Source organism: Aethalodelphis obliquidens, unplaced genomic scaffold (assembly GCF_003676395.1).
Source record: "Aethalodelphis obliquidens isolate GAN/ISIS:26980383/991018 unplaced genomic scaffold, ASM367639v1 scaffold14, whole genome shotgun sequence".
NCBI classification, from domain to species: Eukaryota; Metazoa; Chordata; class Mammalia; order Artiodactyla; family Delphinidae; genus Aethalodelphis; species Aethalodelphis obliquidens.
This window is the reverse complement of record NW_020837958.1, coordinates 1,269,360-1,286,656: the sequence shown is the minus strand read 5'-3', so window position 1 is coordinate 1,286,656 and position 17,297 is coordinate 1,269,360. Positions and strand designations below refer to the sequence as shown.

The 17,297-nt window shown below is 39.2% G+C and overlaps 2 protein-coding genes across 2 annotated transcripts; both read left to right on the top strand.

Moving 5' to 3' along the window:
• The first annotated feature begins 612 nt into the window (after window positions 1–612).
• Window positions 613–1,556, top strand: LOC113625195 (olfactory receptor 9Q1-like). Its single transcript, XM_027115686.1, is given in 2 exon segments — window positions 613–1,053; window positions 1,056–1,556. Coding segments are annotated over 2 exon segments (942 nt in total).
• Window positions 1,557–4,245: 2,689 nt separating this feature from the next.
• LOC113625134 (olfactory receptor 9Q2-like) lies at window positions 4,246–8,170 on the top strand. The gene is given in 3 exon segments (XM_027115652.1): window positions 4,246–4,392; window positions 5,834–6,010; window positions 7,406–8,170. Coding segments are annotated over 3 exon segments (1,089 nt in total).
• The last annotated feature ends 9,127 nt before the right edge of the window (window positions 8,171–17,297 follow it).

The following is a 17,297-nucleotide window of genomic DNA, read 5'->3' as shown; positions in this document are numbered from 1 at the left end:
AATACGTATAAAACAGGTAACTAATAAGAACCTGCTGTATAAAAAAATAAATAAAATTTTAAAAACTCACAATAAAAAGCACATATAAACAACAACAACAAAAATAAAATGTTAAAAAAAAAGTTGGCAAGAAGCGAGTCTGAGGACAGCGGGAGCTGTTAGCTATATGGCTCTTGTTTTGATCCAGGCAAGAGATGAAGAGGGTTTGAAATAAGGGAGGAGGTATGGTCATAGAGAAAAAGGGACAGAGTCCTGAGATGGATATTTCCATGGTAGACAGGACCCCATGTATCAGCCCCTATTGGAGCGATAGGGAAAGTTTGGTTCTGTGGTTATCTGACTGCAGGGGCTCACACAGCTAGTTAGCCATAAAAAGTGGGAGAAAAAGCACTCCTATTCTGAAAATGTTTCCCCACATCAGTTTTCTTGACATGTCACAGAAGTCCCTTAGAAGCAGGAGTTAAGACCAGGCATCTCTGAAGCCCCACGTAGCCCCTGGCATGTTTTGTCCATAGCACTTGTTCAGTACATGTAACCTAGAAATACAGTTAATTCCTACTTATAGTTCCCTAACTTGCTCTCATCCTAGCCTTCTCAGGTGCCTCTGGCTTCATGGCAGAGAAGAACCTCACGTTGGTGACCAAATTCCTCCTCATGGCATTCATTGACTGTCCTGAATGGGCACTACCTCTCTTCCTCCTGTTTCTATTTATGTATCTCATCACCCCTTTGGGCATGATTATCCTGATCCGCGTGGATCTCCGACTCCACAGCCCCACGTACTTCCTTCTGAGTCACCTCTCGTTCATGGACATCTGCTACTCGTTTGTCACTGTGCCTCTGATGATGGCTGTGTTGCTGGAGCACAGGGCCACTTTATCCTACACACTCTGTGCTGTCCAGTTCTTTCTCTTCACCTTCTTTGGCTCCATTGACTGCTACCTCCTGGCCCTCATGGCCTATGACCGCTATGTGGCCGTGTGCTGACCCCTGCTTTATGTCACTATCATGAGGAGGAAGGCCCGTTTGGGTTGTGTGTGTGTGTGTGTGTTGGGGGGGGGGCTTACGTTGCTGGTGTCTTCAGCGCCTTGGTGTGGAAGGTCTCAGCTTTCACACTCTCCTTTTGTGGAACCAATGAGATTGACTTCATTTTATGTGACCTCCCTCCTCTCTTAAAGATAACCTGTGGGGACAGCTACACTCAGGAACTGGTAATTATTGTGCTTGCCATTTTTGTCATCCCTGTCTGCATGGTGGTGATTTTGGTGTCCTACCTGCTCATCATCTTGGCCGTCATGAGGATTCCCTCTGCAGGAGGCCGGGCCAAGACTTTCTGGACGTGTGCGTCTCACCTCACTGCAGTGTCACTCTTCTTTGGGACCCTCATCTTCATGTATCTGAGACATAACTCTGGCCAGTCCTCGGAGGAGGACTGGGTGGTGTCTGTGTTTTACATAACAGTGATCCGCATGTTGAACCTTCTCATCTACAGCCTGAGGAGCAAGGAAGTGAAGGAGGCTCTGAGGAAAATTCTCAACAGAGCCAGGTTGTCTTAGCCATCCAACCTTGTTCAACCTTGGAAATTCCTGAGAACCATCTCCTCTGCAGTGCCAGCATTCTGGGAACTCATTATTTATAGCACGCTCAATGTTCAGATGAATACATCATGGCATAAGGCATTAAAAAAGGACCAGAACTTTTAGTTCCAGGGACAGAAAGCAAGGAGAGAAAGAGGCAGCCTGAGAAGACATTGGAGTGAGATTTCTAGCTCTCAGGACAAGTGACAAAAGAATCTGAAGTTAATCCTGTGTAATTCAGATGTGGCACGCCTTACTACAAGACAACATTTTTTTTTTGCAAATTTTCTATGAAAGATTTCCATCATACAGAAATGTTGAAAATAATGCATAATGAACTCCCGATACCCAATACTTAGATGTTTTTGTTTTATCACATATTTATAATCAATCTATTCATTTATACATCCATCAGTTCATCCACAAATCCACCTTATTTTTTGACGCATTTCAAAGTAAGTTGCAGACATCAGTATTAGTACTCTTCTACACTACATAATGTAGAATGATGTCATCAATTAGGATTCAGTATTTAGATTATGTTTATTTTTTCAAATGTTTAAAAATTGAACTATAGTTGATTTGCAATATTGTGTTAGTGTCAGGTGTACAGCATAGTGATTCAGTATTTTTGTAGATTATACTCCAGTATAGTTTATTACAAGATTAATGGCTGTAATTCTCTGTACTATACAGTATATCCTTGGTGCTTACTGTTTTATACATAGTAGTTTTTTGTTTTCTTTTTTTTTAAAACATCTTTATTGGAGTATAATTGGTTTACAATGGTGTGTTAGTTTCTGCTTTATAACAGAGTGAATCAGCTATACATATACATATATCCCCACATCTCCTCCCTCTTGTGTCTCCCTCCCACCCTCCCTATCCCACCCCTCTAGTTGGTCACAAAGCACCAAACTGATCTCCCTGAACTATATTCATAGTAATTTGAATATGTTAATCCCATACTCCTAATTTGTCCCTCCCCCTTTGGTAAACATAGGTTTGTTTTCTATGTCTGTGAGTCTGCTTCTGTTTTGCATATACATTCATTTATATTGTTTTTTTAGATTCCACATATAAGTGATATCACACTGTATTTGTCTTTCTCTGTCTGACTTATTTCACTAAGCATAATAGGTCCATCCATATTGCTGCAAATGGCAGTATTTCTTTTTTATGACTAAGTAATATTCCATTATATATAATTATGTGCCTATATATATATATATATATATATATATATATATATATATGAATATCTTCTTAATCCAACTATCTTTTTATGGGCACTTGGTTTACTTCCATGTCTTGGCTATTATAAACAGTGCTGCTATGAACACTGTGGTGCATGCTTCTTTCTGAGAGTTTCTGTTTTTTCTGGATACATATACCCAGGAGTGGAATTGCTGGATCATATGTTGGCTGTATTTTTAGTTTTTTGAGGAACCTCCATATTGTTTTCCATAATGGCTGCACCAACTGTGTACAAGGGTTCCCTTTTCTCCACATCCTCTCCAACATTTGTTATTTGTAGACTTTTTAATGACAGTCATTCTGACAGATGTGAGGTGATAGCTCATTGTTGAAGTAAACTCAAAATGATTTAAAGACCTAAGTGTAAGAACGGAAACCATAAAACTCCAAGAAGAGAACATAGACAGAACACTCTTTGATATAAAGCACAGAAGTATCTTCTTGGATCATCTCCTAAGGCAAAAGAAATAAAAGCAAATATAAACAAATGGGACTTAATTACACTGAAAAACTTTTGCACAGCAAAGGAAACCATTGACAAAAATGAAAAGACAACCTATAGAATGGAAGAAAATAGTTGCAAATGATATTATGGATAAGGGGTTAATATCCAAAATATACAAAGCTCATATAACTCCATGTCAAAAAAACAACCCAATCAAAAAATGGGCAAAAAATCTGAATAGGCATTTTTTCAAAGAAGATATACAGATGGCTAACAGGCACAAGAAAAGATGCACAATATCACTAATTATTAGAGAAATGCAGGTTATGTTTATTTTTAATAATTAAATTAAGGTAGTAGTTTGATAGTCCGGTTATAAAGCTGACCCTGCTCAAAGTATTCTTCAAACTCCTGTAGTAGTTTCCAGGGACGCCTCACATGAATCTCTACGTGCTCACAATAATATGTCTGTCAGTTGCTGTCACCACCGGAAATATGTCCTGTTCTTTCTTCTTCCCCACATGTTCCATCTGTCACATCCTTTGCCTCAGAATCCACTTAGTGATTTCTACCATTTCCTCTGCCCATAATGGTATTTGCAGAATCTGTATCATAGACGTCAACTCTTTATGTTCTTAAAGCTTTTGACCTTGGGGAGGCAGAGCATTGCTGTGTTCCATGCAGGAGTGGGCAGGAGGGAATCCTAGTCTGCACTGGGTCCCTGGGCTCTGCAACAGCTCAGCCTGCATCCAAAGCTTCCCAGGAGTCCACTGGGTCTTGCTCTTCACTTCTCTGACTGTAGGTACCTCAATCAAATCCAAGGTACTGGGAGGGAACAGGCCCCACCTACTCGTCATTTTCAGTTTTCCCTCTGATCGCTATTCTTAGAACTCAAACTCCTTTTCTACCTGTCCCTTGGATTACCAGAAAAACAAGATCCCAGGAGTATGAATGATATAAACCATCATGGGAGGGCATAAAGGTGGTGACAGTATCTCACAAACAGAGGATGATTCCAAACTCAGCCAGCCAAAAATGATGTGTCACACCTGGAATTCCAGTAACAGAATTTTAAATCAGAAGAAGCAGATAAGCGAAACATGGAAATTCAGGGTGAAGGCAGCCAAAGAATATTAAGTTTAAGATCACTTATAATAAAGTAAAACATTTAGACCTTCGAAGACATGATATTTATTCTAGAAGACAGGATGCTTTAACATGCATATTATAATTTTCATAAGAAATGTTTGATCCCTTTAATGATGGTTGGTCTGTTTATTAAAATCCCAGCTGAAAATGTATAGATCCTCTAAAAGGGGGATGGTTAATAAATAGTTCCTGTGTCAATTGTGTTACGGGAAAAATGTGGTGGGAAAAATTAAGCTAGTAGTTAGAAAGCTTGGGATTAGTTTAAAAGTTTCCTACTGATTGAAAAAGACAATATAGGGTCTGTTTGAATAAGAGTAGTATACTGCAGAGTTATTTGTTCTCTTGGAATCTGCCAGAAGGTGGAGAGAACACAACGAATTGACAGGGACTACTGAGAGAACGGGCTGTCAGGTCTAAGGAGACAGTTTAATGCCTCTTTCTGATTAAATGCTAAGCAGACAGTTAAAGACTTTTATTTAAGACGGAAGGGCTAATTGAAAAGCCTCTAGGTACTGTGGCCACGAAGCCCCAACATTGCATATGAGACTCGATATACTTTTTACCCTATAGGAAGAACTTAGGAAATCTTCCAAGGAATATATTCCTTTTGGTACAAAATAGAAATGAGGCAAGACTAGGAACCAGCCTCATCAGACCCTGGTGGCAGGATGTAGGATGGGGCTTTGAGAGTTTGAAATTAAAGAGAAATCTTCAAAGATATTAGACACCTTGTTAGGAAGATAAATTGTCTTTCCCTGGAGACTTAACTCAGGAACCAATTATGGCATGATGCTGGGACAGAGAATACAAAAAGCACCACCAGGAAGGTCTAGTGCAGGATCAGAAACTCAGGGAGAGAGACTGGTCCACAAGCCCTGCTCTCTTGGGCTGAGTCTGCAAAAAGTCCTGGGCAATTCTAACATCAGGGATGTATTGTTCTGTCAAGGGTGAGAGGAACTCCATGAAGTGAGAATAAGACATAGTGGTTCTGGAAGCAACCCCCTATCAACCAAGTTGCTATGATTATGGACTCACACTGCATTGTTGTTTATTTAAAGGGAGCAAAGACAACGTAATTGAAGTTCAGAGAAGAAAAGTGACTTGCCCAGGGTCACACATCTACTGTGAGTGAGCTACGGCCTAGGTCTCCTCTGGATCGGCAGGTCACTGGCAGAGGAAACACTAAACAAGGGAAGAAGACACTAGTGAAGTGGAATTCAGGTGAGGATGGTTCGTGTCCCGCTAATGCTTCTGAATCTAATTTCTCTTCTTTGTTATTATTTCTAATGGGTCAGTTTAGTATTGGCCTGGCTGCTGGTGTATCAGGTAATCAAATATGACCAAAGCCCTCCTCTACAGCTCTTTTCTAGAACTCTGTTAAGAACCTTCAACTCCATTAACCCAGATTCCTCCAACAGTGCTTAGACAACACCAGACTGCAGAAATACTTCTGCTTTCAAATTTGGGTGTTGTTTATTATCAAACTGCTGCTTTTATTAAGGACTATGAGAACAGCCAAACAATGCTTACGGAGCTCTGTGAGGGGCTAAAAGGAGCTTATGTTCGCTCTCTTGATTCCAAGGTTAATGCGAGTACTTACAAAAACCAAAAAACAAACAGAAAACCCTTCATAAGCCAGCCAACTCTAACTAGGATAACAGCTTTTTGTTAAAAATGCATGTTGTTAGACTGAAAATAGAAATATTCCTGTAAGCAGAGCCCATTGCTGATTGCTAATGGATTTTTTTTTTTTTGGTTTGTGCTTTTTTTGTTCATAGAATATAAATTACCCTTCCTTAAAATGTTCATTTAAAACTTAAATAGCCACCATATATACATAGAGTGCTTTTAGCTTTCCAATGCACTTTTGCATCTGTTTTAATCTATGCATTAACCTTATCTTATAAGCAGGACAGATATTATGATCCCCTTTTGGCAGAAGAGGAAATTGAGGTTCAGAGAGGTTAAGTGCCTTGTGGAAGATCAAACAGCTAATTGGGGACAGAGTTGCAAATACAAGAGCTGACATAAGTTAGAGAATCACTTGCTCTCCATTCTTAGTATAATGGAAGCATTCATCACTTTTTATCTTATATTGTGTTGAGCTCTATATTCGTCCATTTCCACATTAGGCTGCGAAGTTTGTTGAAGTCGAATGCCTACCTATCAGACACTCAGTTTAAAGTCTTTTATTTTAAAATGACTCAATCTTTTGTTTTCTATTTTGTTTTAAAATTTTTATTGTAGTATAATTGCTTTACAATGTTGTGTTGGTTTCTAAATAAGTAAATAAGAGAAAACAAAAGAACAGAAAACCTAAGAGCCTTAAGTTCCTGAGGAGGATGAATACCACAAAATAAGAACAAGGGGAGAGTAGGCAAAAACAAGATATTGAGGGAGACTAGATACACTTTGGCCTAAGGGTACCCTGACTAAATTGTGGGAGAAATTGTGTTCGGTTTCCATGGTAAAACAAGTTAAGTATCCTTATTAAATTGTCATAATGAAATTATTGGTTAAAAATATAAAATGAATTGAACTTGTCTTCAGGGATCCGGTTATCGGGTGCTTTCGTCTCAGCTTTCACAGGTCAACCGCTGAATGGAAGGCTGGGAGGAATTACACCGTAGTGACAGAGTTCTTCCTTACTGTGTTCGCTGAACATCCCGAGGGATGTTTTGTTATTATTCCTGACTTATAGGTAGATGAGTCATCTGAGACTTCGAGTTAATTGTGCCAAGGTCATCAAGCAAATGCTACAGTGGGGCTCCCACCCCAGCCAAGCCTGAGCTTTTCATTACCATGCACACAGTCTACAGCTATGATCTACTGCCCACCCTATATAATCACTCAATCTGGAATTTATTCTTATTGCACTGTTCTTTTTTTGCACTGTTCTCCTCTCTTTCTGTCTTTTTGGGTTTCTATATACTCACTCTTCTGGGGAACTCAGGAACGATCTTCCTGACTTGCAAAGATTGCCGTCTCCACACCCCCATACTTCTTCCTCAGCCACCTTTCCTTCGTGGACATCAGCTAGTCCTCCGCCATCATCCCCCAGATGCTGACAGTGCTGCTGGAACGCGGCAGAGTCATCTCCAAAGTGCGTTGTGCCGCCCAGCTCTTCTTCTTCACCTTCTTTTCTTCCATTGACTGCTACCTCTTGGCGGTCATGGCCTGTGACCGCTATGTGGCCGTGTGCCAACCGCTGCTTTATGTCACCACCATGACCGAGAAGGCCCGCTTGGGTTTGGTAGCTGGGGCTTATGTTGCTGGTTTTTCCAGCGCCTTTATTTGAACGGTAACTGCCTTCACTCTCTTCTTTTGTGGAAACAATGAGATCAACTTTATTTTCTGTGACCAACCCCCTCTGTTAAAACTCGCTTGTGGGGAAAGCTACACCCAGGAGGTGGGGATTATTGTGTTTGCAGTTTTTGTCATGCCTGCTTGTGTATTGGTCATCTTGGTTTCCTACCTGTTTGTCATCATGGCCATCATGCAGGTCTGCTCTGCCTGGGGCCAGGCCAAGACCTTCTCTACCTGTGCCTCCCACCTCAATGCTGTTGCTCTCTTCTTTGGGACCCTCATCTTTATGTACCTGTGAGATAATTCAGGCCAGTCATCGGAGGCAGACCAAGTGGTGTCCGTGCTCTACACAGTGGTGACCCCAATATTGAACCCTGTCATCTACAGCCTGAGGAATAAGGAGGTCAAGGAGTCTGTTGTGAAAGCCCTGAGCTGATCAAAGGCTTCTGGAAGGCCCTAGATGGACCCTCATCAAATATGTCATTCCTTAGTTTCTCCATCCTTTCTGTCTTTCCTCAAATATCACCTACTTGGGAAGACTTTCCCAGAAAACCTTATTAATATTGCACCTAAACTTCCCACCTCCACTTTCTGATTTACTATATCATGTAATACTTGTCATGATCTGATATACTATGTTTTACATATTTGATATTATCTAGTCCTCACAGCTAGAAAGTAAACTACATGAAAAGAAGCACTTTTATCTGTGAGATTCATTTCTGTACACCCAGTGCTTAGCAAAGCACCTAACACGCAGAAGGCTCTCAAGAAATATTTGTTGAATGAATGAATGAATCTTAGGTTCCAATGTCGACCTTTAAGTTCCAGCTACTTCAGTCCTCAGTTTTCTTATCTGCCAAGTGAGTTCACGTAATTTATAGGACTATATTTTTGAGGATTCAGTGCATGAATGGACAGGGACCATGTCGGTCTTATTCACTAGCGTCTGTGGAATGTAAGGCATTGCCTGGCACAGTTGATGAGTGAAACAAATCAAAAAGCTATCTACCAATGCACCTACTGTTTTGATCCAAAGGGATTTTCTGAATCCCATCGTTTATGTTTTCATTTTTTCTCTTCTTATTGTTTCTGTGGGTTCTGAATAATAATACCTTAATTAGTGATGATGATGATGATGATGATGATAGATAGCAACTAAGATTTACTAGGCAGTTATCACCTTCCAGGAATTGTAATGTTTGCTCCAGGAATTACCTGATTTAATTCTCACCACAACACTGTGAGGCGTTTTGTTATTATTCCTGACTTATAGGTAGATGAGGCATCTGAGACTTCGAGTTAATTGTGCCAAGGTCATCAAGCAAATGCTACAGTGGGGCTCCCACCCCAGCCAAGCCTGAGCTTTTCAATACCATGCATACAGTCTCCAGCTCTGATCTACTGCCCACCCTATATAATCACTCAATCTGGAATTTATTCTTATTGCACTGTTCTTTTTCCTTTTACCTAGTAAAGAAAGGATAAAAGTCCAATCTGTAGAGGTAGAAGGAAGTCAACAACATTTATTTTATAGCCCCGATGTGCTAGCACTGTGTAATGTGGCAGCATGTGTCAATGTGTGTGTGCGTGCATGTAGTTGTGTATGAGAAAATGAAGTGCATAGATTAAACAGATAGCAGCTCTGAACTCTAGGAACTTTCATTTTAAGGACATACAACAAAAATTTTAGAAAAGAGTTGTATAGACGTGTTTAAGAAAAGATATTGGGAAAAATTGCACTGGCGGCCAAGATTCACACATCAGCCTTTGTTCGTGTTTTGGCACAAATCCCTTAAAACCTGCAGAGTGGGGTGAAGCAACTCCACAGAGTGCATCTTGGAGGCCATTTTTCAGATATTAGCTGCCATGCAATGTTCCCTGACACATCAGCTTCTGCAGTAGGTGCTAAGAGACACTTGTACTGTAGAAAGAGCTCAGAATTTGGCACTAAAGTGTCCAGTCTGTCACTTCTTAGCTTATTATCGCTTCAGATTAGCTAGGGCCTATCAGCCTGCTTCCTCAACTACTGAGCATTTACTCTGGGCCAGATTTTCTGTGTATTTCATTTGTTCTCACAACAACTTGGGGCACGTGGAGGATGGGCAGGTGCTGGGTGAAGTTCTATAGACATAAACATTAATTCATAAATAGTGTTATTAAGGTGATTGTCCCAGGTTCCACAGCCCATGTGCACCAATGGGTAGAGGGACCCACAGCTGATCAGTGGACAACTTCATGTCAGAACTGTCTGGAGCAGTCTCTCTTGGGCCAAGATTAGAATTGGATCCAGATTCCTCCAGAAGTAAAGAGCTCACCAATAGTTTTTAAGTGTAACTCAAACTAGTGTACACTTAAATGCACACTTAAACTAATGCTAGACACTATGCTAAAAGCTTCACATGAATCATTTATTTTAGTCCTCCAGACAAGTTTAATAGAAAGTAATTATTATTGACCTCATTTAGCAGAAGGAAGAAGTAAGACCCAAAAAGCTTAAGTAACTTGCCCAAGTTATCTATCAGGAAAGTGGCAGAGCAGGGAGGATCTGATCTCAAGTCTCCTAAGTATGTACTCTTAAATGATATCCACTCTTCTGTATTTTTCCCTCTCTTTCTCCCAGGCCCCTCAGCTGCAATTTGCTTCAGAGGTGTCTGAATTTCAGTTGCATTCTTGGTCTCCATGTTTGGTAGGTCTGGGCTGGCACGGATGCGTCTTATGGCCTGACATAGATGTGAAGTTCATGGAACTCACCTTTGCCCTCTTGTAGGGCAATGAGGAGGATCTGGAGGAATTTGCAGCTCCCTCAGAAAGAGCAGGATTGGCTCAGATCAACTATTGCTCTCTGAAGCCCTTCTGAGCACCTCTGGAGTCAAAGCTTCCTCTGATAAGTTGTTCTTCAGTATGGGGTCTCCAAGCAGTCACCAAACTTGTCTTCATGTTTTCTTTTTCAATCTTCAGGGATTGCCTAAGAATTCAAGATACCTTTCCAAACACTGATCATTGTTATTTCCTACCATTTAATAGCACTTTAAAATATAATTTATTTTTGATCATTGTTATTTCCTACCATTTAATAGCACTTTAAAATATAATTTATTATTTTGTCCTACTTATCATCTACTTATCTATCTATCATCTATCATCACCATCATCATCATCTATCAATTATCTATCTATCTATCACCTATCTATCTATTGTCTGCATCTAACTATTCATCTGTCTGTCTCATATTACTCAAGGGATGTGCCTGAAATGCCTCCTGATATGCTAAAACTTTTAAAAAACAGCTTCATTGAGGTGTAATTGACATGCAATAAACTGCACAGAGTTAAAATGTACAATTTGATAAGTTTTGATATGTGAATACACCCAGGAAACCATCACCACAATGAAGATAATGAACATATGATCACTCCCCAAAGTTTCTTTTACCCCATCGTACTTTCTCCTATGTGCCCCTTCCCACCACCCACACCTTCATAAACCCAGGCAACCACTTATCTGCTTTTTTCACTATACATTGGTTAGAATGTCTTAGAATTTTATGTAAATTTCATATAAATGGAATTATGTGTGACTTCTTTCACTTAGCATGATTATTTTGAACTTCACTAATGTTGTTGTGGATGGCAATAGCTTACTCCTTATTATTGCTGAGTACTCTTCCGTTGTATGGATATACTATAGTTTGATTATTCATTCACCTATTGATATACATTTTGGTTGTTTCTAGTTTTTGGCTCTTTTAAATAAAGTTGCTATGAACATTCATGGAAAGTCTTTGTATGGATACATACTTTCAATTCTCTTAGGTAACTAAGTGTAGAATGGTTGGATCATAAGGTGTGTATGATTAACTTTTCATGAAATATCCAAACTGTTTTCCAAAGTGGTTGTATCACTTAACACTTCTACATCCTCCACATCCTTGCCAACACTTGGTATGGCCATTGTTAATAATGCTAACCTTCTAATGAGGATGTAGTGATACCTCATTGTGGTATTAGTTTGCATTTCTCTGATGAGAAATGATGTTGATGTTTAATTTTTTTAATGTGGTCAATAGCCATTAGTAAATCTTTTTTGGTGAAATATCTTTTCAAATCTTTTGCCCATATTTAAGTGCACTTTTCATTTTCTTATGATTAACATTTGAGAGCTCTTTATATTTCTGGATACAAGTCCTTTATCAGATATGTGATTTGCAAATATTTCCCCCCATTTTCTACATGTTAGTTTTGTTATTCTTAACAGTGTCCTTCAGAGAGTAAACACTTTTAATTTTGATGAAATCCCATTTATCAATTTTGCCATTTATGATTGTGCTTTTGGTATCAAATTTAAGAAATCTTTGTCTGTCTCCATGGTCACAAAGATTTTCTCCTGTCTTCTAGAAGTTTATAGTTTTTTTTAATTTATGTGTAGGATCCATTTTGAGTTGAGTTTTGTATATGAAAAAGGTATGGGTCAAAGTAAACACTTTTGCATATGGACATCCAGGTGTTCCAGCACCATTTGTTGAAAAGACTATCTTTTCTCCACCGAGTTGTCTCTCACCTCTGTTGAAAATCTATTTTCCATTTACGGGTGGGCCTGTCTCTTCTGTTCCAATGATGTATTTGTCTATTTTTACTCCATTACCACACTATCTCGAATACTAATAAGTCAGAAATCAGGTAGGGCTAGTCCTTCAGCTTCATCCATTTTCATAATCATTTTAACTACTTTAGGCCCTCTGAATTTCCATATGATTTTTAAAACAATTTGTCAATGTATACAAAAATGTCTATTGTAATTTTGATTGGGATTGCATGGAATCTGATTGGTCAATTTGGGAACAACTTACATAATACCAATATTGATTCTTCTGATCCATGAGGTTGATGTATCTCTCCTTTTATTTTGGTCTTCTTTAATTTCTGTGTCTTGTACTTTTCAGGGTATAGATTTTTCAAATCTTTTGTCAGATTTATTCCATTCCATTATTTCCATTATTTTTGATGCAATAGTAATGGTATTGATTTTTAAATTTCAGTTTCCAACTGCTCCTTGCTTGTGTATAGAAATACAATTACTTTTTTATATTAAGCTGGCAACCTTGCTACTCTTACTTATTAGTTCTAGTAGCTTTTTTGTAGATTCCATTGAATTTTCTACTTAGAAAATCATATAAATAAAAATAGCTTTATTTTTTCCTTTCTAATTTGAGTGACTTTATTTCATTTTCTTGCCTCACTGCACCGGCTAGAAACTTTAATACAATGTTTCTTTGTTTTTTATTCCAAATTTGTTACCATCAGTTCTCCTTGGGCACTGCTTTCTGAGCCTGTGGCATATTATTTTATTTTATATATCTTTGTTATTTTTATTTATTTAATTTTTCCAGTTTTATTGAGATGTAATTGACATATGACATAAGTTTAAAGTGTGCAAAATAGTGATTTGATATATGTGTATATTGTGAAATGATTACTACAATTAGTTAACATCACCTCACATAAGTGAGAACTGTGAGAACTTTTTCCTTGTGATGAGTACTTTTAAGATTTACTCTTTTAGCAACTTTCAAGTATACAAGACAGCGTTGTTAACAATGGTCATCATGTACATTACATCCCTAGAACTTATTTATCTTACAACTGGAGGTCTGTGCCTTTTGACGACCTCCACCCAGTTCACCCACCCTTCATCCCCCACTCCCAGTTCCCCCACCCTCCATCCCTTGTCTCTGGCAACCACAAATTTCTATTTCTATGAGTTTGAGTTTTTCAGATTCTACATATAAGTGACATCATACAGTATTTGTCTTTCTCTGGCTGACTTATTTCACTTCCAATAAAAAGTTGAAGAGAAGTGATGAGAATGAAAATCCCTGTCCTGTTCTTGTCCTTAGGGGAAACTTTTCAGTTTCTCACCTTTCATTATGTAGATTTTTCACAGATGACTTTTACCAGGTTAAGGGAGTTCTCTTTGATTCCTAGTTTGTTGAGAGTTTTGATTTTTTTTTCCCCTAAAATCAGGGATGAACAATGGATTTTGTCCAAAATCGATTTCTGCATCCACTAGGATGAGCACACAGTCTTATTTTTTGTTTATTAATATGGAGAACTACATTGACTGCTTTTGAAATGTTAAACAATTCTTGTGTTTCTAAGATAAACTGTACTTGATCACAGTGTAGTATTCTTTTTTTAATATTATTATTTTTATTTTTTTAACATTATTATTGGAGTATAATTGCTTTACAATGGTGTGTTAGTTTCTGCTTTATAACAAAGTGAATCAGTTATACATATATATATATCCCCATATCTCTTCCCTCTTGCATCTCCCTCCCTCCCACCCTCCCTATCCCACCCTTCTAGCTGGTCACAAAGCACCAAGCTGATCTCCCTGTGCTATGCGGTTGCTTCCCACTAGCTATCTATTTTACATTTGGTAGTGTACATATGTCCATATATACACTCCCACTCTCTCACTTTGTCCCAGCTTACCCTTCCCGCTCCCCATGTCCTCAAGTCCATTCTCTAGTAGGTCTGCGTCTTTATTCCCGTTTTGCCCTTAGGTTCTTCATGACCATTTTTTTTTTTTTTTTTTTTTTTAGATTCCATATATATGTGTTAGGTATTTGTTTTTCTATTTCTGATTTACTTCACTCTGTATGACAGACTCTAGGCCCATCCACCTCACTACAAATAACTCAATTTTGTTCCTTCTTATGGCTGGGTAATATTCCATTTATATATGTGCCACATCTTCTTTATCCATTCATCTGTCGATGGACACTTAGGTTGTTTCCATGTCATGGCTATTGTAAACAGAGCTGCAATGAACATTGTGGTACATGACTCTTTTTGAATTCGGGTTTTCTCAGGGTATATGCCCAGTAGAGGGGTTGGTGGGTTGTGTGATAGTTCTACTTTTAGTTTTTTAAGGAACCTCCATACTGTTTTCCATAGTGGCTGTATCGATTTACATTCCCACCAACAGTGCAAGAGGGTTCCCTTTTCTTCACACCCTTTCCAGCATTTATTGTTTGTAGATTTTTAAATTATGGCCATTCTGACCGGTGTGAGGTGATAGAGATGGTAAACATTTTGAGAGTTCCTTCTCTGTTTCTTCTCTAGTGCCTAGTAGAGGGGAAACACTCAGTAAATACCTTGAGAATTGAGTTTAACTCCTGAACTAGGGATTGTGCCTCCAAAGAGATGCCATATATAGTGGAAGGGGGTAGGCTACAGCTTTCTGTACCACTTAAATGAATGTCTGTGTTGGAAGGGAATCTGGGGACCCAGTAATTCAGCATTCAGGGCTTTTAGCTCCAAATTAAAGACATAAACCCTGGATTTTTAATATTGAAAAGAAATATATTGAAATGATATTGGGTGGTTCACAGATACACTGGGAAGGCTGGAAATATAGACTCTGAAATAGGAGAAACGGAGGATGCATAGCCAGAGACAGAACTGAAATTAATAGACTCTCTCTTCTAATGATTTCCTGTGCCTCATGACATAGTACAGCCATTTCTCACCCAAAACAAGAACACTCACCCCCTCCTCAACAGGAAGTGACTTAACCTATGGACAAACTGTATAAATATTCATGACTAATATTTAAAATAACTAGGTAATGGAGAAGAAACAAAAGGCAAGTTATTCTGTCTATCTATCTATCTAGTCACAGCTAGGAAAGAAATGTGGGTGGAACCGGAACCCTTTCTTCTACAGTTTGTCCATGAGACATATTTATGAGTTCCTTCCTATACTACTGTTATGGTCTAAATGTTTGTGTCCCCTTAAAATCCATATGTTGAAACTTGACCCCAGGTGATGGTATTAGGAAGTACGGTCTTGGAAGGTGATTAGGTCATGGTAACAGAGCCCTCATGAATGGGATTAGTGTCCTTATAAATGAGGCCTGAAAGAGCTCCCTTGCCCCTTCTGCTATGTGAGGATGCAGTGAGAAAATGGCTGTCTATGAGCCAGGAGGCACTCTCTCACCAGACACTGAATTGCTAGTGTCTTGATCTTGGACTTCTAGCCTCCAGTACAGTAAACAATAAATTTCTGTTGTTTGTAAGCCACCCGATTTATGGTATTTTGTTATAGCAGCCCAAAGGGACTATGATAATTATTATCTTAGCATAGGTCTTCTTGTTTCTAGAGACTGAAACAAGAATTTATATGTCTTAACATTTTATTTGGAAGATGGAATCCCAGGGATGTAAGGAGGAGGACAATGGAGGGAACAGAGGCTAGGTTAGATGCAGAACAGTGCAATGAAATGCATCACTGCAAGTGTGATTGTTCCCAACAAGCACAGAAGAGACAGAGAAGATTACTCATCAGATATATTCGGCCAGCATGTCAGACTCCTCTGGCAGGAAAAATCATAGCTAGGAGGGCCAGTCCAGGGAGAGAAAAAAGGGATACTTCTATGTCCCATTCCTTTTCATCTCCTGCTTCCTATTAGCCAAGGTTCATCCATGGGGACTTGACCCTTTCGAACTTCCAGGTTGCATCATCTGGCCCCTTGGTGGCCACACAGGAAATCAGGAACCATATTCCACAATACGGCTATATCTGAAACCAGAAGATGAGGGAAACTCTGTGTGGGCAGGTTTGGCATATAGGTTTAATGTGGGTCTCAGCCAGCTGAGAGAGCTTGGAAAGAGGTAGTAGAGTCCCCGAGGTGAACTATGTCATTAGAAAGAAGAAGGTAATATAAGGTTTGTGTCCAATGCAATCCACCTCTCGTGCTACTCATATCTACTCATGCCCTCTCATTATCTCTAGATTCTATAGTATAATTTTTGCAAGAGAATGAAAATACTTTGAGAAGGGAAGTACAAGTCCAGTCAGTCTAGAGCAGTTTCTCATCCTTTTATTCATTATTGCCCGAGAACCCCCTTAAGGAGGCTTATAGATCTTTTATCCTCAATTCTCTCCACCTCCCATGAAATCAAATGCTATGAAATAAGATTTTGTCAGGTATTGTTGAGCTTTGGAGAGGCACAAACCATTTAAATGTCTTAGATTTTTTTCACCTTGAAGTACTAATGTTTTCCCACTTCTGGGCAGCATCATCCCTGTTGAAACCCCTCCAAGTTGGCCGGTCCTACCCTCCTGGAAAACTAAGGCAAGAATGTCATCGGAAAGCATCACAGTCCTCATGGCCCATTAGCTGGTGCTGAGGCTCTGATCGTATTCTTCCTCTCCCTCCGCCGTCACTCATTAGATTCCCTCACTCTTGGCTCATACTGTGGCTGATTTAGGTTGGTCTCTGTGGAACCCAGAACTTTTGCCATGAAGGGTATAATTCTTAGTGGCCCTGACCTTTGGGTTGTGGTGGCTGTAATTGCTTATTACAGTCATTCCTTCAGAGTTCGGAATTACCCTCGTTCAAGGTTTCCAGAATAGGAAGCCCATCTTCCCTACTGTGCTGTGAACTTGTGGAGGTTAGAACCTGAGTATTAACCCTATCTAAAGAGAAGGACTTGGAAAAATCGTCAGGGCCTCTAAATGAATTTTATCTGCTCCAAGTTTATTAATGAAAC